The 25112-nt window shown below is 36.8% G+C and overlaps 1 protein-coding gene across 2 annotated transcripts; it reads left to right on the top strand.

Moving 5' to 3' along the window:
• Window positions 1–115: 115 nt before the first annotated feature.
• Window positions 116–25112, top strand: Plekha3 (pleckstrin homology domain containing A3). 2 transcript variants are annotated; one of them, XM_071619026.1, is made up of 9 exons: window positions 116–529; window positions 5204–5320; window positions 11110–11265; window positions 14776–14912; window positions 16370–16534; window positions 18454–18543; window positions 19776–19819; window positions 21267–21382; window positions 23785–25112. In XM_071619026.1, exons 1-9 carry the CDS (start codon window positions 490–492, stop codon window positions 23910–23912), a joined length of 993 nt encoding a protein of 330 aa, XP_071475127.1. In that variant the 5' UTR covers window positions 116–489; the 3' UTR covers window positions 23913–25112. The 2 variants fall into 2 exon arrangements, with proteins under 2 accessions (XP_071475127.1, XP_027801968.1); XM_027946167.2 differs by lacking the exon at window positions 18454–18543.

Below are 25112 nucleotides of genomic sequence, written 5' to 3'. Positions count from 1 at the left end.
ACAGGCCGCGCCCGCTCCTGCAGCCCCGCCGCCGGGGAGGGGTTTCCCGGGACGGGCCGGCCCCTTTCATCCAGGAAGTGAAAGCGACGTCGGGGTCAATGAAAACAAACGGGGAACCCGGGGGAAGGAAGGCAGGCGAGGAGGAGGGAGCGCCGGGGCGCGGAAGAGAGCCACCGGGCCGCGGAAGTGCGAGCGGGAGGGCGGCTGCGGTCGCCTTTTTACCGTTGCCACGGTCGCCGCCACCGAGGCTCGCCCGGGATGTCTGAGCGCGCGACTCGCGGCCCCGGAGCACCACGCGGCACCCGCCGTCCCGGCCTCTAAGCCGCCACGTCCCGGCGGCGCGCGCGGGCTGAGGGCGGCTTAGGACCGGCGGGGACCAGGGAGGGGGCCGGGGCGCCCGGGAGGGGCGGCTGCCCCAGGCCCGGTGCCTACCCCCATCTGCGCGGCCGGCGCCTGGCCAGGAGGATGCGCGGCGCCGGGCTCTGAAGCATGGAGGGGGTTCTGTACAAGTGGACCAACTATCTCACAGGTATCGGGGCTCCCATGGTCCAGGGTCAGCGGGGAGAGGCTGAAGGGTTGGGCAGGCTTAGGCTGTGGAGATGGTGGATCAGGGGCCCCCTCTCTGCCTGGAGGGTGGTGACCCTCATAGCGAATTCAAAGCTTAATCCCCCTCTGGGTCCCTCTCGGAGTCTATTTGGCCTCCGCCGAGGAGAGTTCGAGACTGCGCACCTTCCTGAGGATGGGACGTGCACCAGACCACTTCTTTGCTGTGTGTAGTAATAGTTCTGATTGCCCCCTGTAGCTTCCAGAACTATTCTCAGTCACCCCCCATGTGTGTTGCATTCTCAGCCCTTGTTCACACTTAATAGTCAGTGGTTTGTTAATAACAGTTGTCCGGGGTATTGGACAGGATTGGACTCTTAGGATCAAGATTTAATTTTAAGAGATGTTTTCAATATTCCTTTTAACCTCCTGAACAACACTATTGATTTTAGAAGTTCACTTGTTGAACTTAGCAAGCATGGTTTTGGAATCTGTCCCCAGGTATTTTTCTTTTAAGGGTTGGTTTTCAACGAAGTATCCGAACGTTTGGGAATTCAGGTAACTGAGAAATAGTGCAAGGAAGTGCAATACACAGAAATGGAGCAGGCTTATCGGATTCATCCATGAGATGGGTTGGAAGGAAGAACTACATACTGTTAGTAGCTTCGGTGGAAAGGGCCACTTTCCATGATAATGAAGGCTATTAAGAGCTCTTAAGTCTGAATTGTAGTGCAGTCTCTACTATCAATCAGCGCTAAATTAGGCAAATGGCTTGTTCTCTCAGGATCTCAGTTTTTTTGTAAGGCCTGTGTGATCAACAACTGGAAGTGTCTTCCAACTCCTGAGTTTTATTATCTCACCAAATAAGAGGAAGGGGAATGTATTTAAAACATTGGAATAGTAAACAGATTTCTTGGTTAAACGTAATGGCAAATATTGACTTGCTGCCCACTTACTCTGCCAAAGATATTGAACCCTTTAGTGATTATATGCTGTACTCAACTTGTGTTCACTGGACTTTGTGCAAAATCTGCATATACACACTATAAGGCATAGGTACTGAGCCATAGTTGTTCTTGGTTTTTGGTTAATTAGAACCTTAAAGCCAGATATACAGTAGCAGATACTTTAATAATTATGAATCACTGATGTTTTATTTCGTTCAAAATAAAAATTTATTTCCTTAACTATCATATTTTAACAGGAAACATTTTAAAAAATAAGGCACATTTAAAAACATTAAATTAAAAAACTTTTTGGTGACGCTGAGAAGTGAACTCAGGGCCTTCCACATGCTAAGCAAGTGTTTTACCACTGAGCTACACCCCTGACCCCAAGACAAATATTTTTTATTAAGTATTTTCATTTGGGTGGTTGTGAGAAGCACAGTTAGTGTTTGGTTGAGGTATCACATTAATGGTGAGTCAGTAGCTTCTATGCTTTGAGATGCAAGTGATTGCCTCATTGCAAATATTTGTAAGCACTGTGTCCTGGGAGTTCATGCCAGATGAACCATTTCTGAGTAGCCCAGAGCAATGGCAGTTACCAAGATGAGTCATAATTTAAGGTGAGGTTTCACTTGGAGTGAAATGTGGTCTTGGCAGTTTCCTCATATCCTTTGGTACTGAGTACCAGCTGTGTCTTAGGTTTTAGTCTTTGCAGAACATTTTAGGTAACTTCTAGAAAGCTATGTAGGGTTTGCTGAAATGAAATCTTTGGTTTGGAAGGATTCCATTTTTAAAATTTAAATCTGGCTCCCCCACATGCTGATTATTAATTAGTTCATCTTGGGTCTGTAGGACAAGCAGCTGTCCATGCTAAATGGTTTTTAAGGACCTCCTGTGTCCTTAAAATTTAAAATTAGTGTAATTTGGGAATCCTTTGTAGAATTAGAGTTTTGGTAACTTTTGGTAGTTTGATATAAAAATATGTGTTTTGTTTTTTTAAAGAGGAATTTTTAAAAGGGAGTAATGTGTGGATCTTTTCCACAGGTACAGTCCTATATTGTGTAAATGTTTATACAACAGGTTGGGTTGTTAAATATTTCTTCAAAAAAGGTATATAGTGATTATTAACAGACTTGGTTAGAATAATATATTCAACCATGATCACCATTTGTGTTCCTACAAATTCGAAATGAATCATTTTACTAAAAAAAAAAAAAAGAATTTTTTTTTTTTTTTTGGTGTATGTATGTGTATTCCTAGGGCTCAAACCCAGGGCTTTTGGTAAACATACTGGACAAACACTGTACCACTGAGCTATATCTCCAGCCCATTTTGCTTTATTTAGAGACAAGGTCTTAATAAGTTGCCTAGGCTGGCCTTGAATTTGTAGGCCTCCTTCTTCAGCCTCCTGAGTTGCTGGCATTACAGAAGTGTACCACAGTGCCTGGCTTCAATATTTGTTTTAAATAGATATTGAATTGCAATAATCCACATTTGCAGAATCATACTTTGTCCTATAGGTACACTGGATCTATGGTGGAGGAATATACTTTCATACTCTGCTTATAATTTGCTCACCAAGGTGAATTACTATTTGGAAATATGTTTTCATCATTTCTATACATGTTCAATACTTATGAATAATAATATTTAATGTCTGTTTTTTTATGGATCATAGCAAGATCTCACATTTATGGTGTTCATTCATTTGTTTTTTTCTGTCACTTGAGAAATATATTTTTTAAACACCTGTTACGCCAGGCACCAACCACCATTCTAATTGCTGGGAATGCAGTGATGAACATGATAAAGTCCATGTATTCAAAAGAACTTTCTAATTTGGCAGGCCGCATTAGGGTATATAGCATTCTTAAAGATGGATTTTCCAAGCCAGGTGTGGTGGTGCACTCCTATAATTCTGGTAGCTCAGGAGGCTGAGACAGGAGGATTGCAAGTTCAAGGCCAGCCTCAGCAATTTACTGAGGCCCTAAGCAACTTAGTGAGACTCTGTCTCAACATAAAAAAATCAAAAGGGCTGTGGATATAGCTCAGTGGTAAACCATCCCTGGGTTAAAATCCCCAGTGCCAAAAAAAGCAACAGCAAAAAATGTTTTCTAGGCATCTAAGGCTGCTTGATTTATTTATTTTGGACATCTATCTTTCTGAACTGTATTATAGCATTTTCTACTTTCTTATAAACTTTTTTTTTTTTGGTGCTGGGGATTGAACTCAGGGCTACTCAACCACTGAGCCACATCCCCAGCCCAATTTTATATTTTATTTAGAGACAGGATCTTACTGAGTTGCTTAGTGCCTCACTTTTGCTGAGGCTGGCTTTGAACTCATGATCCTCCTGTCTTAGCCTCCCAAGCCACTGGGATTACAGGCATGTTCCACCAAAAATTTAACTTTTTTAATGATGACTCGGTGCTGTCATTTCAAAAGTGTTATAGGTAAAGCCTTTTGGGGAAGAAAGTCCTGGGTTTGTAAAGCAAGGTTTAAGAATATTTCACCTGTCTGCCCTTTTTTGGTACTATCTGCCTTGGAAAAGCTGAATTGATTAAGCATATAACTGGTTATAGCTAAATCTAGCAGGATTTGAACACCAGTGGTTTAAAAGGTGGTACATTTTAGCCTAGAATACCTGTGCCAAATTGTGACTTAATAGTTACAGAAAGAACAAGGACAGTCACACTGCCTCCAGCATTGTCACCATGTTGTTAGTTAGTGAACTGTTGTAAATTAGTAGCATGCTTGATAAGATTCCAGGGAACATGGAGTTTGGTTTGCAAGAGGAGTGGGAGTTGGGCACCAAGGAAAACCATCTTCCTGCTTACCAGGTTTGCCTTAGAGCCAAGTCTGTAGCAGATCAGAGGAGGGAAGGGAGGTCATGGGGAATATATGTTCTTACATAGGTTATAGAGTCTGTGTAAAGATTGGAATTCACTTAGCTCTTATATGGTGTTTAAGGGAGTTTGCTTAGACAATGTATTTTCTAAGAGAAGGGAAGGCCATTGTAGAATTAGAGGGTTAGGTCGCAGCTGAGGGGGTCATCTTGTGCAACCTACTTGTTTTGGAGACTGGGTACTTTAGAGACTTATTGAAATGAAAAGATTTGCCCCTGGTTATTCAAAAAGAATGATTGTAGAACTGAGTCTAAAATCCCTGTTTTCTGTTACTGTTCCAGTTTGAGCATTGATAACCTGAAATCCAAAATGCTGCAAAATCTAAAATTTTTTGAGTTCTGACATATTACAAATAGGAAATTCCACATATCACTTCATAGGATGAATCACAGAACCAGAAATATTGTATAAAATTACCTTCAGGCTGTGTGTATAAGGTGTACATGAAACAATGAGTTTTATATTTAGACTTGGGGCCCATCCCCAAAGTATCTCATTATGTATATGCAAATATTCCAAAGTCTGAATCCCAAACACTTCTGGTCCATTTTGGATAAGGGATACTCAGTCTGTACTCATGAAAAGGAGCAATTATGTTGTACCTTGTGTAGGGCTATTATTGAAGCTGATTCCAGGGAACCATTTCTCTAGCAAGGACATTTTGGGCAAGTGTTGGCCATTAAAAATTTTATTGTCAGATGTTTCTTGAGAGCCAAGAAATCATGTATATGTCAGGGCTTGAAATCACAGTTTTCTATGGGATAAAAGTAAATTCTTGTTAACCTTTGTTATTTATGATCTTTTTAGGTTGGCAACCTCGCTGGTTTGTTTTAGATAATGGCATTCTATCCTACTATGATTCACAGGATGATGTTTGCAAAGGGAGCAAAGGAAGTATAAAGATGGCAGTTTGTGAAATTAAAGGTGAGTAAAAATAGGGAATTAGGAATTTGAGGTTAGGTAATAAAGGTTCTATAGCATGCTCCAAATGAGGACAAAAGCATTTCCAATTATGTAGCAATTTTCTAGTGCTATTAATTTCCTTAGCAGTCAGGAGTGGCATATAGCATTGGTTTTGATAATTCTCCCTTTATAAATGTACTGTGAATTGAAATTCAGAGTAACTGTGCTACTTTTCCAGTTTGACCGTTGCAATTTTTTGCTGGATGCCACTTTTTTGTCCATGATGCCTCCATGTGCATTCTATTTAATTCTTATAGAAAGGTACTGTAAAGATTAAAAGTTGAGCTCTGAAGATGACCATGCCAGCTCTGATGGGTATTGATAAAGTCAGAGGCATAAGCTTTGATTATCTGCTGAACTGGAGATAAGTTCTAGATGATAGAGATGATTTCCTTCCCTTCCAAAGGGGGAGGAATAAAGCACTAGGTCATGCTGTAATTTTCCAGAATGTTTCATGGATCATTGATTCATTTATATTTGTGGTTGGGGTGGTTGTTGTGGGGATAGGCACTATGAAATCAGACAAAATTATAATGAAAAGTCTTGAATTCCAGAGTGAATTGAGGAAAAACTAGAGCATTAGAAGAGGTGTGTGTTAAATTCTCTCTAGGCTTTTCTCATCCCCCTTCTGTAGCCCGAATACTTGTCCTTTGTAAAGAATAGTTCTTTGGAAATGGTGAGCTCTTGCTCATAGCTGCCAGGTACTCCAGAGTTGTTTTACCTCTCTACATTTTCTTAGATTCAACCAGAGCAGCAGCTAATGCATTGTGTTACTTTTTCCAGGGCTAGATTGCTACTTCTTTGTGATTTTTCTAGTAATTCTTAGTTAGATTTACCCAAGGAGACTAAGGGTATTTTTCTTCTTTGGATGCACATTCTTTATCTACAACATCTGTTTCCTCACCTTCATTTCAGAGTTACTAGTAGGTTCTTTCATTATCCATATTCTCAAAGAGGAGAAGGTGATGTCTTCTGGGGAGCTTTCACCAAACTGCATGTGCCCGGTGATTGTATCATGTCTGCTTTAGTTGATTGTTATTACAGTTTTAATGGAAGAGAGTCTTGGCTACATGAATAGAGATAGAAGCACTGCAGCCTGGTTTTTTTTTATTACATGCATGTTTCTAACAAATATACTGAAACATATACCCAAAAAAGTGTTGGCTTTCCATATATTCATTTTGGTGTCTGTAATTATTTTCAACTGTATTATCACCACCTATAACATTTTAAAAGTGTTTTCTTGAAATTGCCTTATGAGCCAGTTTATAAATGCACAAGAAGAACACATCCAGAACATTAGTTTTTATTTAAAAAAATGTTTGTTTATCTTATTCCTGATAATCCCAGATGAGGTCTGGTCATAAATCAAAACTACAAAGTTAGAAGCTTTGCCATCTTTGAAAATATTTAAATGACAGCTGTGGAATTCTTATGCCAAAACAGTTTCAAACCATGGCAACATCATTGTTGGTTTAATCGTTTTTATTAAAGAATAACAAACTCATAGAAAAGATCATAAATGTTAAAAAAAATGTTCAGACGTTAAAAGTGAAAGAATCTGTGTAGCCACCACAGATCAAGAATTAGGTTATCACCAGACACTCAGAAATCTGCTGTGGGGGTCCGCTTAGCCACTTATCCCCTAAAATGTCATCAGTCATCTAGCCTTTATCCCTGTTATAACTAGAGCAGTTCAGTATTTTCTTTTGTGTCTGGTTTCTTTTTACTCAGCATTATTTTTGTGAAATCCAACCATATTCTACTTCATGGTGGTTCAGTCATTGTTATGTAGTATTCCTGTGTGTGAATAGTCCATAACTTTTGGGTTATTTCCACTTTGAGACTATAATGAGTAAAGCTATCCTGAACATTTTTTTAATTAAAAAAATTTTTCCTGTGGTATAATAAATATAAAATAAAGTTTATCATCTTAACCATTCTTAAATGTATAGTTCAGTAATGTTAACATTTTACACATTTCTTTTATCAAACATAAGTAGGCCTTTATAATTAGTATATGTCTAGTAGAGTGCAATTGCTGAGGCATTGAATATTTTATATATTTAGCTTTAAGAGGTGTTAAAGAAAAACATTCTTGACATTTGTTAAAATAGTATGGCATGCTTTATTTAGGACTGTGGTGATAGATATAGGGAGTGGGTTTTGTAGCAGAGGAAAGAAAGTGAACTCAACTCTGAATACAACAAGGAAAAGTGGGATCTGACAACCCAAATGCAGGACAGGGGAACTGGCAGTTGAAAAGTTACTAAGAAGAAACTTTAGGGACACTGGGGATTCTAACTAAACCCACTTAACAGGATTCTTGCAGAGGTAGGTCAGGATGATCAGTTACTTCCAGTAGGGTGGTAAGGAATAAAGAATTTGTTCATATACAAGGGTAAAGAGATATCCAGGATGGGAGATTCTGACTTGGCAGAGTTCTTGCTGAAACTGGTCTCTATCAGCATGGAGACGGAAGCCCAGTGGAGCTGAGGACTCAAAAGATCCTGACTGAAATTTGGTTAAGGGGAGAATCTTTCAGAGATGATTCCAGACTGTTTTCCAAAGTCCTTCTATGAACTTATTGATATCAACTTATTGATAGAAGGACTTTGAGCATTTCACTTGTTCTATGTCTCATCAAAACTTGACATTGCCAATTTTTTAAAATTTTGAATATTTCTATAGGTATACTGGTATCTCTTGGTGACTTTAACTTGTATTTTTTCAGTAACTAATGATGTTGAGTATTTTTTTCTTCTTGAATATTAAACAGTCATTTGAATATCCTCTTCTTTTAAAGTCCCTTTTCAACTCTTTGTCCCATTTTCTGAACTTGACTATCTCTCACATTGATTTACAGGACTTCTTTGTATAATGTGAATGAGTTTTTGTATTACAAGTATCTTCTCTCACTCTGTTTGTATTTTCAATTTGTTATTAGTATCTTTTGATGAACAGAAGTTTTTAATTTCAGCAAAGTCCATTTTGCAAATAATTTTTACTAGAACATTTGATTCCCCTTTTAGGACATCTTCTATGTCATTTTTTTTGAAGTTTTCTTGTTCTACCATTTATATTTAGTTCCAAATTAGATATGTAAGGTAAGAATCAAGATTCATTTTATTTCCATATGGATGTATCTAACTGAGCACATTTTTGAAAATGCCCCCCCTCCCCATTATAGGGATGTCTTTGTCTCTGTGGGTCTTTCTAGGCTGTTTAATTCTATGGGTTTTTTTTTTTTTTTCTTTTCTTTCTATCCTTGTGCCAATAGCACACTGTCTTAATTTCTTTAGCTTTATATTCTTTGTATCCTGTAGTCTTAAGTTTTTTAACTTTTTTCCTTGTCAGTATTATCTTGGCTATTGGCCCTTTGCATTCCCTTATACATTTTAGAATCTGCTTGTAAATTTCCACAAATATCTGCTGAATTTTGGCTGGAGTGACATTGAATTTATAGGTTAATTTTAGAAGAATTATATTCTTAACAATATTGATTTAGCATGATGTGGCCTTGTATTTAATTAGGTATTTAATTTTCCTCAGTAATGCTTTGTAGTTCTGTCTATAGAGGTCTGATCCATCATTTTTTTCCTTAGGGACTTGATGTATTAGAAGTTTTGTTCTTAAGTTTGTTAACTTCTCAGGTGACAGCTTTGGAGAGGACCATCCTTGATTGGATGCATAGGTTCTGGCATAATTAAAAGTGAGTCATCTTATTTTAGTTTCATCTTGTAGCAACATCCTTAGGAATTAGAACATTGAGCTAGGCACATTGATGCACCATTGTAATCTCACTGACTGGGGAGGCTGAAGCAGGAGGATCACAAGTTTGAGACTACCCTGGGGAACTTAACAAGATTCTATCTCAAAATAAAAATTAAAAGGGGTTGGGGGCATGTAGCTTAGTGGTAGAGCATCCCTCAGTTCAGTCCCTGGTAACACACACATACACACACACAAAAAAAAAAAAAAAAAGAAGAAGAAGAAGAAGAAAGAAATCAGAGAATTGTTTAAGGTAGGCATTGGTGATTTCACCAGCACTAGTGATTAGCAAAAAAGAGTTAATTTTAGAGCTTTGGGTTTTTTGTAGTTTTATCCTGATATAAAAATCTTTCCCACTTGTCACTGATTGTTACGTGGTTGTAACTTTCAGTATCTACACCTAAGTTTGGCCATATAAGTGCCTTTATGATACTTGTTTGCCATAATGCACTGAGCATCCAGTCAGTTTTTAGTAATTACTTCTCTAAGTTAGGGCTTCTGCCAGACTTTCTGGGCCCCTCATAATGTAGCTCCATCAGATTGTCCATTCGTGAATATGAATATTGCATTGCAATACAATACAAGGCTCTCTTGAGGCTTGCTTTCTCATAGCCTTAGTACATTCTGTGTTTATTTTTTCATTTAGGCCTTTTCTCATGTTGTTTTTCTCCTAAGTAAATCCTGCTGGCATTAGATCTTGATATGGAAGCCTTTTCTTTTTGATGTCTCTTATAACCTTTCTCTCATAATTACATGTGAAATCTTGCACCACAGAATTCAACATGTGTTATGATGGTTTTTGATGTGTTAGTTTGTTTCCTTGGTTAAACTGTCAGTTCCATATGAGCAATGACTCCATTTTTCTTCCTATCTTCCCCTCGACCAGCACTGTCCAGAGCTGAGTAAGTACTTGTCATTTAATGACAGTAAAGCACAGATTTCATTTTACAACAAAGACTTGGGATTGGCTCAGATTTGTTCTTGATTAGCTCTCTTCTGTCAGAATATCAGAAGGGGTGTGTACATAGGAGGGGAAGTGGAGGGAGTAGAAGATGTGAAAGTCTTCAAAATTCATGTGTTTTCTAGATGACTGTGATGGGCCTGTCACAGAACTTCTGGAAGGTGTGCTAGTCAGCTTTTTGTTGCTTTGACAAAAGGAAGAAGGATTCATTTTTGCTGGGTTTTAGTCCATAATCAGCTGACTCCTATGGTGAGACACAGCATCATGGTAGAGAGACTGTGATCATGCAGAGCTGCTTACATCATGGTGGCCAGAGAGAGAGAGAGAGAGAGAGAGAGAGAGAGAGAGAGAGAGAGAGAGGAGGATCTGGGGACAAGATATAGGCCCCAATGGCACACCCCCAAGGACTTAATCCCTTCAACTAGTCTCACCTCCTATAGTTCCCACTATATTTTAGCAGTCCATTTGGATTATGAATCTATCAATGGATTAATCCACTGATGAGGTTAGAGTCCTCAGATCTAATCTTTTCTTAAAGCCCCACCTCTGAACATTGCTGCTTTGGGGGTTTTCTAACATCCTTTGAGGGGTGTTCCAGATTCCAACTCTAATAGAAGGTGGCCATAATTATTATTTGTTGCATTCCTTCTATATGTTAGACACTATCCTAGGCTTGGGGGATACCAAACATAGATTCTGCTTTCAAGGAAGTTAGTTACATGTATTTAAGGTGGTATAGGTGGTACCAAGGGAGTGCCTCAATTCTCAGTAGTTAATCTGTCCATTTTCTCTATTATATACTGCCATCGCTTTGGCAGATTGCTCTTGGGTCCATGCAAGAAGGGTGGTTTGGAAGGTGCCCCTGGGCAGCCCCTGAGACAGTGGTTCTGCCTTCATGGTGAGTCATGGTTTGTTGGTTTAGGTGTGTGAAGCATCTAATACTATGCAAGAGTGGTGATTTGATTCTCCCCAAATTACTGACATTCTTAACTGTACTCTCCTTTGTTTATCATCATAGTTCATTCAGCAGACAACACAAGAATGGAATTAATTATTCCAGGAGAGCAGCATTTCTACATGAAGGCGGTAAATGCAGCTGAAAGACAGAGGTGGCTGGTTGCTCTGGGGAGCTCCAAAGCATGTTTGACTGATACTAGGACTAAAAAGGAAAAAGGTAACTATAATTTTTCCCCTGTGGCAAGAGCATTTTTAAAGACATAAAATAAATTGCCCTGTCTACTTATTAGTAATGTGCTGCAAAGAAATAACCAGTAATGTAGAAAACTTACATATATATTTAGATGATCATAGTTAAAAATTTGTAAGCAGTGTAAAGGTATAAATTGAGGGGAATGGTTCAGTAAGTAAACTGGTGCTTCCATTAGTTGATATTTAATGTGGCCAGTAAAATGTTTACAAGAAGTTTTAATGATGTGAGAAAATGCCCAGGGTTAAACAATCATTAATGAAGGGAAGGGCTGGGCTGTAGCTCAGAGGCAGAGTGCTTGCCTAGCATGTGTAAGGCATTGAGTTCGATCCTTAGCACCACATAAAAATAAACAAATAAAATAAAGACATTCTGTGCATCCATGACTAGAAAATTTAAAAATAAATAAATAAAAGCAGGACTCAAAATTAAATATAGTGTCAGTATTCATTGGCAGGTTTAAGAAAGATGTATAAGAGTTGGTTGTTACAAAGTTGTTACTTTGAAAAAAGGAATTTCTTGCAAATCAAAACCACCCTAAGATACCATCTCACTCCAGTAAGATTGGCAGCCATTATGAAGTCAAACAACAACAATTGCTGGCGAGGATGTGGGGAAAAGGGTACACTTGTACATAGCTGGTGGGACTGCAAATTGGTGCAGCCAATTTGGAAAGCAGTATGGAGATTTCTTGGAAAGCTGGGAATGGAGCCACCATTTGACCCAGCTATTCCCCTTCTTGGTCTATTCCCTAAAGACCTAAAAAGAGCATGCTACAGGGACACTGCTACATCCATGTTCATAGCAGCTCAATTCACAATAGCAAGACTGTGGAACCAACCTAGATGCCCTTCAATAGACGAATGGATAAAAAAAAATGTGGCATTTATACACAATGGAGTATTACTCTGCATTAAAAAATGACAAAATCATAGAATTTGCAGGGAAACGGATGGCATTAGAGCAGATTATGCTAAGTGAAGCTAGCCAATCCCTAAAAAACAAATGCCAAATGTCTTCTTTGATATAAGGAGAGTAACTAAGAACAGAGTAGGGACGAAGAGCAGGAGAAGAAGATTAACATTAAACAGGGATGAGAGGTGGGAGGGAAAGGGAGAGAGAAGGGAAATTGCATGGAAATGGAAGGAGACCTTCAGGGTTATACAAAAGTACATACAAGAGGAAGTGAGGGGAAAGGGAAAAATAATACAAGGGGGAGAAATGAATGACAGTAGAGGGGTTAGAGAGAGAAGAGGGGAGGGGAGGGGAGGGGAGGGGGGATAGTAGAGGATAGGAAAGGCAGCAGAACACAACAGACACTAGTATGGCAATATGTAAATCAATGGATGTGTAACTGATGTGATTCTGCAATCTGTATATGGGGTAAAAATGGGAGTTCATAACCCACTTGAATCAAAGTGTGAAATATGATATATCAAGAAACATGAATGTTTTGAACAACCAACAATAAAAAATTAAAAAAAAAAAAAGAAAAAAGGAATTTCTGAGGATACTTACTTTTCACTGTATACCATTTAGTACCTTTTGACTTACTCATGAAGGTGGGTTGTTAATTCAAAAAGATTAAATAAATGTCAAAAGCAAAGGAAATGGTATATGGTATTAATTGAACCATATGTGGATATAATTTGAAAATAATGACAGTATTTGTGTTTTCATAGATTGATTTTTCTGTATTTTCTAAAATTTTTCACTGAAAATATATTATTTTTATATTTAAAAAATATTAAATTAATAAAGACAACTAAATTATGGATATTGAAAAATGGAGGCTTAGGATGGAATTTACATTACTACTCAAATATAGGAAGGAACATCACGGATAAAGTACATCTAAGGAGCTGATAAGAAGGAATGGATATTTACAATAGCTAACAGATAGAAACAACACAAATGTTGATAGTTGAATGGATAAACAAAATGTGTGATACATATACAAGGGAATATTATTTGACCTTAGAAAGAAGATTCTGACATTTGCTGCAATTTGGGTGAACCTTAAAGACATTATGCAAAGTGAAATAAATTCATCACAAAAAATAAATATTGGATGATTCCACATATGAGATACCAAGGATAGTCAGTCTGATTTATGCAGACAGAAAGTAGAATGGTAGTTCCCAGGCCTTACAGGAAAGAGGGAACAGGGTTAGTGTTTAATGAGTATAAAGTTCTCATTGAGAAAAATGAAAAAACTTCTGGAGACAGATAATGATAGTGTTTGTATGACATCTGAATGTACGTAATACAAGTGAATTGTACATTTAAAAATGGCTATAGTGGCAAATTTTATGTTATGTATATTTTACCATAATTAAAAAAGAAACAAAGGAATGGACTATAATTTGGGGAAGAATTGATTTAGGTTAGATCAAATGTGCAGATAGATCTGCTTTTGTACATTCTGCAGAAGTAGCTTTGTGGCTGGTACCAGAAAGCAATGGCATTGGCCTGGCTCAGAGAGTGTGGAGAAGCCCCAGAATGTTTATATATTTTTCTTCCTTTGCAACTTTTACTTCTAATTTAAAACGTATTGGCCTGCTGGGTGTGGTGACACATACCTGTAATTCCAGTGACTTGGGAGGCTGAGGCAGGAGGATTGCAAGTTGGAGGTCAGCCTCAACAATTTAGTGAGGCTCTAAGTGACTTAGCAATGCCATGCCTCAAAATAAAAAAGGAGTGGGGATGTGGCTCAGTGCTTAAGCACTCCTTGAACTAGGTTTCAACCCCTGATACCAAAATTAAAAAAAGGAATGAGCCTATGAGTGGCTGAGATGGTGGCTGAATAGTTGAGTTTGTCTGGAGTTAAGGAGAAGTAAGTAAGCTATTACTGAAAATTCTGAAAACTGTATAATGTGAAATAAAGTGAAAGAAACAGAAAAAAATAAATATATATACAGTATTTTTAATTATAGGAAGGTTAAAAACTCCTGTATGCCACACTATATTACAACAAAGAACACGAAAAGAGAGTTAACATCTATAAAAGTATTTGGTCTATGGGATAATAAAAGATTATTATCTTTAATGTGTAAGAATTTTTTAAAAATTATCAGTTTATATATTTTTAAGAGAAAAACAGCAGAGCTGAAAAAAATGTGCCAAGGACCCCAAAAGCCAATTTACAAAAGGGGACATACAGGCATTTTTCAATTGGCAGGGGACAAGTAATGGAGTAGAAGTATCCTGTGTGAAACGTCCAGGATCCTCACTTTATGTCTATAATTAATCTATGTGAATTTCACAGCAGACATATGACCTTTAGTTTTTTTTTCCCCTAGTTATCTAAAGAAGTATTTTTTCAGGGTTCTGTTATCCTACTTCCAAGGTCTTACATCTCTTAAACTGTAGGCCAAAAAGGTATTTTTGGCCTTCCATTCAAATTGATTAAATTTTGTTATATTGCCCAGGGAATATGAAAATGATCTAATTGATGTTTATATATGTTTCTTTCAGAAATAAGTGAAACCAGTGAATCTCTGAAAACCAAAATGTCTGAACTTCGCCTCTACTGTGACCTCCTAATGCAGCAGGTTCATACAATCCAGGAATTTGTTCATCATGATGAGAATCATTCATCTCCCAGCATAGAGGTATAAGAGAAAGGATCCTCTCATGTCTGGTTCCACTTTGAACTATGCCTGGGTGTCCTCGTCATCCTATAGGATGATAGGGGAGCATTTTCACAGTGAGTTAGTTCCATCTATTCTGGGATCTCTCTGCTATAGACTCTTTGGAAATATATAGTACCTTCTAGGTTATGTGTCTAGCCAGAGTCAAGCTTGACTCCTTTTCTCTGGGGAATCTGTCTTTGCAACCATTTTGATGATTGGAGGTTGGGATGAGAAGCATTCCGGACAGTGATCTCTTGGCCAAGTGCATGAATTCACTGGACAGCTGTTATTCAATCTTTCTTTTGATAGTAAGGTCTCAGCTTCAACTACTGAGAGTTAATATCTTTATGAAATAACTTAAAAAATTCTTTTCAGAACAGTGATAAAGGATTCAAAATCCCGATTAGTAGTAGGGTTTGGCTAGTAGTAGGTTTGGCTATGAAATAGGATCACCCATTCTGGTGAAGGGAACTGGTAAGCCCTCTAGTCTCTGGGTGAAAGGTCAACATGCCCCAGTCCCCTTTGCCTAATGTGGTAGAAGTAGAACAAGAAATCTTCCTCCTTCCTGTTGGGGGAGGGGTCTTAGTAAGGAAGGTGAGAGTGGTTTCACGCTGGTGAATGCTGTGGTCACTGAGCTGTTTACCACAAGCTCCCTGAGGTAGGTGTTCTAACACTGCTCCAAAGCTCAGTGTCCACGTCAGGGGCCTGGGCTTGTTCTGCCATTCTTGTATTGGACTTTTCTCCTCATGCCTTAGGTTTCAGGTGACTACTAGGGTCTCGGAGAGGCCAGGGATAGATAGACCTTCTCAACTTACTGTTCTTGTTTTTAATCATGGAGCAAAAATCCTAGAAATCCCCTAGCTGACTTCTCATCTTTTTTGTCTGGCTCAAAAGAAACTTGGGGGAGTGTGAGGAATGAGTATTTGGCAAAGAATAGCCAAGACGGGCTTAAATGAGTGTGCAGTCATCCCCCAAGCCCTGAACAAAATTAGGATTTTTATTCTACCAAGGAAGAAGTAGACTGGGTGAAGGAAGGATAGACCAGAATTGTCCTGCTACTGAGTAACTCCCAAGAATGTTCCACTGCTATGACACCTTCAAAGTTCTAATAGAGAACTGAGAAATCACATTTCAGTTAAGGTTTCTCCAAGATAAATTTTTTATACACAGGTTTTCAGTATGCTATTTGATTTAAATGCAAAGTTTATTTTCTTGGAATCTAATTTCATACTGTTTACCTAAGAAGCAGACATTTCATATTTATGCATCGCTTTAATGTTATCAGGTAGTGTATTTTAAGTAATTCCTAAGTTATTAAGTCATACCCTAATCATGGGTCCACTGGAAATGATGTTTCATCACTTGATTATAAGGATATGTATGATCCCACGTAGCTGTGTGTGAGTCTGCTCAAGTCCTTCCGTGTGATCTTTCAGAACATGAACGAAGCCTCTTCTCTGCTTAGTGCCACGTGTAATACATTCATCACAACGCTTGAGGAGTGTGTGAAGATAGCGAATGCCAAGTTTAAACCCGAGATGTTTCAACTGCCCCATCCGGATCCCTTGGTTTCTCCTGTATCGCCTTCTCCTGTTCAAATGGTTGGAATTTCTTGCTTTTCTTCTACTGATATTGATTCTGGGTTTTCTTTTGTTTTTTAATTTTAGGGGGGGGGGGCGGGCAACAGGCAGTGGAAAAGAAACAGTTGAAAGATTGAATTTTTTTGTTTATCCTGTATTTTGTATTAGACCTCTCTGCTAATGAGCTAAGCATGAGTATAGATCTACTCTCTTCCTGGAAGGGGCTGCACAGGCCTGCCCCTGAGCTGCTGTCCCCAGGAAAACATTGTAATGCACTGTATGTGCTGGGACTCAGAAAGGGTTGTGAGCACACTTGCTTTATAGTGGGGCAATGTTTTCCTCCTAATGAGATGCAATGAAGCATGTCTTTAGAAGATTGGAAGGGACTTGAAACATGTTCCAGTGGGAACAGCATTCTGTAATCAGCATTAGTTTTGAACCCCCCAAGTAGGCAAGTCACTTAATCTCTCTGGTCCTCAGTTTCTTCATTTGTACAGTAGAGTGTCTTCTCTATCAGAGGGCCTTTGTGAAGGATCTGACCTGTTAATGCTGCCTGTCCAATGTTGGTTTCTTTCCTCTTGATTACTTGAACAACCAGAGTTCTTTTCTCTGGGGGCGGAGGATTCGTTGTCCTTTTTGTCCTTTTCAGGCTATTGAACTTGCTCTGGCATGCTGTGGGGAACTTGTAGGTGAGATAAAGTTTGATAAGACTAAATTTTTTTCATCAAAGTGCTTTTAGGAGGAAGAATGCTACATGGTTATTGTTTTAGCAATCACCAGAAGAGTTATTGGTTAGAAGAATAGGATCCAATTTATTCCTAGGTTCTCTTACCCACCCCAGCAAATTGAATTACATGAGATTTAGTAAAGATTATTCCTAAATTTATTTAGAGCTTTGTTTTCTAATGTCCTGAGACAGGTGTACCATGAAGATAAATTTTATGGTCAGTTTATTTGGGAAGTTTTGGTTGACTTAAGTGAATTAGGTTTTTTGGTCCCAATCTGATAGGAATAGTCTAGCCAGGACTTCTCAGAGCCTCTTTTTAATGCTGAAATTTAGTGTGAATTGTTGAGAGAGGTAGTGTGCAGTATTTCTGAAATTTGTCAGTTAATATCCTTTTTGCTTATTTTTGAGTACTGTCATAGGACTGTAGGGTTTAGCAGAACCCAGTTTGACAAAATTGCTTTTTAGAACAATTGTAAATATGCTATAAATTGTTAAATAACATGTATTTAGAACATGTAAAAGAAACCAATCTTTTGAGTTGGATGTACAGTGCTCTCTCTGTTCCTGAGGTTGATGCATGAGGGGTACTTGGGTTATTATTTTTTTTAAAGGTATACTACATAGAGTCAAGTGCAATAAAAATACTTCATTGCTACAATTTTTGCATTGAACTCTTTAGGAAATGTTTTTGGAGAAGTCAAATGTGTATTTTCTGTATAATAACTGACTCTTTTAAATCAAAAAAATCTTTAATCAGCAGAAAAGTTACAAAAAATCCAATGAGTTAGGGGCTGGGCATATAGCTCAACTGGTAGAGTGCTTGCCTAACATTCACAAGGCTCTAGGTTTAATCCCCAGCACCACCACCACAAAAAAAAAAAAAAAAAAAAAGAAAAAGAAAAAAGAAGTCCAATGAGTTAATCTAAGAAATATTAGGTTAGAGGCCACTTAGGTTTCCTAATTATGCCATTTTGTTTGACACAAAAAAAGCAAGAATTGTGGGTTATGGCAGTTTTTCCAGAGACACAGCATAGAAATTAAGTTCAGACAGTCTTCAAAGGCAAAAAAAATAACAAATTTTTAATGAGTTATTTATTTATATGAAAAACTGTTGTTATTTTTGTTGTTGTTGTTGTTGTTGTACTGGGGATTGATCCCTGGGGCATTTTATCACTAAGCTGTATCCTCAGCCCTTTTTATTTTTAATTTTGAGACACAGTCTGCCAGGTTGGCCTCCATCTTGCAATCCTCCTGCCTCAGCCTGCTGAATATCTGGGATTATAGGTGTGCACTACTGTACTTGGTGAATAAACAATTTATTTTTTATATAAAAGTTTGCTTATATTAAAAATGAAGCTGAATTTTTTTGAGAGCTCCTAAACTATTTAATCTGATCTTTAAAACTGGCTCATCAAGCTTATTGAATCCATCTTAGAATAAACTTGCATTTAACTTTATTGCAAATCATCATGTTAGTACAGACAGTTGTCATTTTGGCAACTGATTGAGTTCTTCTTGTGGTAAGGATATCACTGGATGAAGTAATCCTAAAGGAAGTAATTTCTGTTAAAAGACATGTTAGTATCTATCTGCGTCTTAATGACTGTCATATTAGATGTATCTGGACTACAAATTGGGTTGGTCATATCTGATATTTCTACTGGTATTTCTCATCAACTAGTGGCTTTGTTTCAAGTATGGAAGGCATTTGCATAACATAAATGCTAGACCTGTACTTGTGAGATTCTTAACTCCATGTATATAAAGGCAACCACCTTAAACCTTTAGTATAAACTTTGCCTTTCTGCTACCTTGTTAAATGTTGAAATCATCTGTTTTATTGCCGACCTTTATTTTTTAATGGGAGTTTAAGCTTCTAAATTACATTTAGTATTTGTTACATTAAATGCTCAGCTTAATCAGATATTTATGTTTAAAATATGTGGTAGAAACCTATTTGAGACTTAGGGTTCATCTGAGTTCTTGAAAGACTTGAATTATTCATGCAGTTCTCTATGAAAGCCACACTTTGGAACATCTGTGTGTCAGCTACCTGAATGATAAATGGTAAAGAGAAGCTTTGTTACTATCTATGCCTGCCCTTTAGAGAAAAAGAAAGTGATGTTTATTAGAATACTTTTCTGGCTTGCTGCTTAGTCCTTATTACAAAAAGTGTGACTTTTGGATTAGTTTTATATACTGTTTTTTTAATATTTTTATGCATGTATACATATCATATTCATATGTGTATATATACATATACAAACATATAGTAGTTTTTAGTATTGAGAAAAGAATACAGCATGTTTTTGGTATGTGTTGAGAAATTTTCCAATCAATGATTATTATTAGGGAGAAAGGTTGACATTGAGCTAATGATGTTTCTTAAGTCTTAAGATAGGGTTTTATTTTTGGCCAGGCATCTTTTTCTCTATAAATTTATGATAATTGTCATAACAGTAGTAAATCAGAGCTGCATTATTCTACTTCACATGTGGATCATGCTAAGTTTTTTTTTTTTTCTTTAATTTCCAGATGAAGCGTTCTGTCAGCCACCCTGGTTCTTGCAGTTCTGAGAGGTAAAATAACCTTTTCTTTTGGCCACATTCTTTCAAACTTATGCCTAGTTAGGAAATTCTTTGGGCCTCTAACAGTGGCGTGGAATGAAAACTCTGCATGGGTAAAGTGTGGTTCTGGTTCACTCCTCACAGTATCAGTGTATATACATCTCTTAGAGGTTGATATCAGGTCCTGGTCCCAGTGGAGAATCAGGAAAGAAAAATGGAGTGAATAAATTTACCCAAGGTAAGCACCTTGCCAGCCATTGGAGCTTTTTTAGGTATTGTAAATGTATCAAATGATGGTTAAGCATACTTGATGTAGTATGGCTGCACAACTGAGGCTCATTTTATTTTACATCAGCTTTTTGTAGCATCCTATATGCATGCTAAGGTATAGTTTTATTAAATGAGAAAGATCTTTCTGAAAAGAGAAATCCACGTGATCTTTTAGTATATATTCCTTTTAACACACTTAAAAATTATACCTTCTAGTTAGATCTTGCCAATATACCAGGTTATTAAAGTTTTCTTTTCTTTTCTTTTTTTGCTTAGGTAATAGTCTTTTAAATTATAGCGGTTGTCTTACTTGATTTGAAGTTATAGTTTCATTCTATTTCTCTATGCTAAATGTTAAGTGCTAAACACTTTTTTGTCAGGTTTTTTTTTTTTTTCTCTAACACTTATATTATTGTTGATTGAACCATCATATGCTCAGAGGAAGCCAGAGATGATGTGTATATCCAACCATGTCAGGGAATGAAGAGTTTTACCACCTGAATTTTCTGGAAATATGGAAGCTTAAACAGTCATTAACAATTTTTTTAAGTTTTATGAAAGAAATGTTTCTAAACTGTACTTTCCCCTTTCTGCCTTATGAAGTAAGATATAAATTATATATCATTTCTCTGATGCATTAAGGTTGCCATTAATTACAGTAATATTTGGCTCGTATAAAATATCCTCTGAGGTACTGTTAGATGGTAGTGATTGGCTTCCATGTTTAATTTTTTTAGACTAAATATTAAAACTTTTTTTGGCCCTCTTCATCTTCTCTTGCTGCTGTCAGTGAGTTTGCCACCAGCATTTTCTGTATACTTCTTTGTCATGTCCTTTATGATCAGATTTGTGCACTTGTAAAACCCATAATTATTTTCCAAATATTAGTGAACCATCTGATACGGGTACTGCCTTGGTGGACCTTCTTCTCTAGAAGCCATTTCTTCGTTGTACTCCTTTTCTATTTAATTCAACCCGAGGCCATTTCTCCAGGTTACCTGAGGCTGGATTTAAGTAGGTTGACTGCTTGCAGTTTGACCCTTGAATGAAGTAGAATGTTGCTGACTTTGTTGGGCATAAAAATAGTTCCTCTTTCGATTTAAGAGAAATAATTTAAAATTCCAATTAAGTGATAGTGTTTTCCTTTGTCTAAGGTCTTATAATTCAATTTTTAAAATTTAATTTATAGGAGTAGCTACTCTATAAAAGAACCAGTATCTACACTTCACCGACTCTCCCAGCGACGCAGGAGAACCTACTCAGATACAGACTCTTGTAATGACATTCCCCTTGAAGATCCAGATAGTAAGTTAGACGGAGTTTGTCTCTTTCTTTGGCCTTTTTAGCATACTTGTTGTATTACTCTGTAATTTCTGGAAATAAGAATACTGACATTGGAGCATATAGTAACAGCTGCTCATACATCTAGTTACTAACAGCTTTGTTATCAACTAAGAAGTGCTGAGGGTTGCTTTGTAAATATCTATATTCATATATATGTATATATAAAATATCATAATCTTTTTATTCCTGCTACATTTGTGTTGAAAAAAACATTTTAGAAGAAAGCACGAATTATAGGTAGGATTTTTTTGGGGGAAAATAAAGGCAAGTTCTAAATCCAAGGAAAACAAATCAGTTGTTCTTACTTATGTGCCTTGATATGGCTAAGGACAATAATTCTGTCTGGTAGTAGTGGTGAATGATAATAGCATTTATTCGTTATTTTTCTCTTGTATTAAAGAGGGGTTATATTGTGATTTTTAGGAAAATTTTTGTGATTTGTATACTTTTATTTTTTGTTTCTGAAGAGAAAAAAGCTTTGAAAGTGTATTAGGTTACCTAGTTTGACAGTGGTGACCATGATTTCTAGTGAACACGAATACGTCTTCTTATTATATTGCCATGAGTAGACTATTACTGTTTAGTCTTTACTATTTCCCAGGAAGCATGGGGTTTAGAAATTACATACAGTTCCTAGTTAAGGAGAAGATTGTGCTCCAAAAGTTCATTTGTAAGTCATTTGTTTGGAACACCAATTTTATTTCTCTTAGGAAGTGACACAGTAAATGGTGGTCAGATTTTTTACATAGCCTAGGACAACCCAGCTAAATCATAGCAAGGCTGGGTAGGACAAAAAACATGTCATTGCATTTCTAGTCTTTGATTATGTGGGACACACTGATTAAGATAGAGTTGTTTTACTTAAAAGGAAGTCAAACAGGTTTTGTTGGAGGAGGAAGTAGAGTTCATGCAGATGATGGGATTCCGAATGGGGCTGGTGGCGTTTTCAGATATTTAGAAGGTAGTGGCATCTTTCTTTAAAATAGAACTAATAACCTGTTTAATGACATAGGACATTTACTTACTACCGTTTTGAATTTAAGTTGGAACATTGGAGATGTGAAAAAAGGAAAAGAGGTGAGGGTAGGGAAGGGGGAGGGAAGAAAACAGTTTTCCTGGCCAGCTGAGCAAGACCTGGTAGAGAAAGGGAAAAGGAGAAGAGGGTTAAACAGGTTATGTGAAAAAGTTGTCTCTGAAGCAGGAATATAGATTCGTATTACTGTTGTTCTTTATGCTTTTTATACACAACTCTTTCAATCCAGAGCTCCTGAGAATATTCAGTGTGCTGCCTTCTAAATGATACTTCTTTTTTTCTTTTTAAAGAGGATCTTTTGTGATAAGTTTTTATAAAACTAGCCATTTTTCCTTAGTTCCTTTCTTTTTTAAGACTCTGGGTCCTGATTTTTTTTAAAAGATTTAGGTTTATATGCCTTAGTACATTTAGCATTCCATAATTCAGCTGTTAGGACTATAACAAAACTAATTTCTCACACATAAACACACAAATATGTATGTATATCTCATTTTTTCAGAACTTCTCTAAATAGACAAAGTCAAAAGTTTCATCCTTAGATTTTTCTGTTTATGCTAAAGCTAGTGTTTCAGTTAGTTGACAAAGCAGAGAATTACCATTCTTTCTTTTAAAGCATATACATTGCATTTGGCAGTCTTCATTGAAAGTCTTTATTCACAAATGTTCTTCTTGTGAGGTACAACTGCTTCTGTTTTTAAATATTTTTTAAATTAGAAAAGTAATAAAAGGTCTTGTACATTCAAACAATATGTATAAAATAATCCACTCTGGAGCAGGACTATGCTAGTGTATTCAGTTGTGTCCTTTTGGAGTTTCAGTGGTATTTCTGTGAGGTGCATTCCATGTGGAAAGATGGGGACTTTGCCTAGAAAGTCTCATGAAGAGGAAGACTTTAATTTATCTTAGTTCTCATACCAGTTGTAGATCTTAGGTAAGACATGTAATCTGCTTTGGATCTTTGATTCTTTGCATAGAAGCAAGGAGGACATAACAGCATTAAAATAGACTGAAAAAGCAATAATTAAGGAAGGTTAAATTCAATTCAGCAAGTATTTATTGACTGCCCATTATGTGCCAACCACAATTTTAGCAATGAACAAATCAAAAATCTCTACTTCAGATAGTTTCTTAATTATCTCATGAACTCTGAGGATTCTCCTTATAATTGTCAATAGTAGAAAAGTTAGATTTTTCTTTATTAAACAGTCAAAATATTAATAGGAAGTTAAAGGAATTTCATGTCTCAGAACAGGGAATTGAGAATGTTCTTTCATAGAGGTCTGGAGTTAATACTGATAAGAGTTTAACCTTTGAATCAATTTCTTACTAGGACCTGTTCACTGTTCAAGAAATACACTTAATGGAGATTTGCCATCAGCAACCATTCCTGAAGAAAGCAGACTTATGGCCAAAAAAAAATCTGAATTGGAAGATCCTCTTCCATCCTTCTCTTCCTGAGGAAACTGAAGTGTCCAACTTCCTCTAAGTATTGCTATGCAAAAGCTGCTGTTATCAACTTGTTATAGGGAGTAGTTTTTCCCTTTACTTAGTATTTCTCTGCACTTTATAGAATATTGTAAAACAAACAAACAAACAAAAAACAACCCACATACTTTTGAAGTGTATTTTATCTTTATATAGTTTATTTGCAAGAGTATTTTCCTAATAACTTCACAGTATGAATGTGCATCTTTCTTTTTTTTAAAAAAAAAAACAAAAACAAATGATGCTGTAACATTTTGACATCCATACGGACAAATGTAGATATTTTTCTAAAAAACTGTGAGGGACTGACATCTTGGTCAGTGTGTATTGTAGCTTATAAACATGAAATCTTGTAAGGTTTCAGTTTGACAGAAGTGTGATACATGTAAATTGTGCCATGGACCAAAAGATCACTTTACCCCAGCTTAAAATGAGTTATGATAGCAGCTTGATGGTGAATGTATCAAATTCCTTTAAGAAAAAAGGAAACGCTTAATATTCTAAATATCTTTAGCCCAAATAACATGACATTTTGAATATTCTTTAAAAACCAGACTGTGCTGTCCTTCATATGTGAAGTTGACACTACTGATTTGTCAATACCAAATGTTGGGTTAAAGTATTTAATTTTATTTATTTATTTTCTTGTTTCCTCAAAGATGATTGTTTTCTAACTTTTGTGACCTACCAAATTTAAGATGTGTATATGTTGTTATTTACATTGTTCTACAAAAGAGGATGATGTTGTAGTGACTTGGCTCACTTACACCAGAGAAATAAATGACTTTCAATGGAAGAGGATTTTAGTGCTTTTTTCCTGAAGTAGACATTAAGCTGCTGTTATAAGGTATTGTTTGCAGCTCTTTAGAATATCTAGAGACATTTTTAATTCATGACTATTTATACAAAAAAGGAATCCTGTCAAGATGACTGTTCTGTATCACTTGAGAATGGCATTATTTAAAGAGCAGTTAGCATTTGTTTGATAGTGCCTGTCCATATCTATTGTCAGTGTTTGCCTTGTAATCTCTCTCTTTTTTTTTTTTTATTCACTTTGGGATGATAGTTCTGTCCAAGATTTTGGATGAGCAGCACTTTAAAAAAACAAATTGGCTTGGTGTTTTTAAGTTAATCATGTGTTTAATAAATATGTGGTTTTTGCATTCAAACTCA

Source organism: Marmota flaviventris, chromosome 11 (assembly GCF_047511675.1).
Source record: "Marmota flaviventris isolate mMarFla1 chromosome 11, mMarFla1.hap1, whole genome shotgun sequence".
In the NCBI taxonomy this organism is placed as follows: Eukaryota; Metazoa; Chordata; class Mammalia; order Rodentia; family Sciuridae; genus Marmota; species Marmota flaviventris.
Note: the sequence above shows the minus strand (reverse complement) of the source record. Positions and strands in the feature narration are given on the sequence as shown.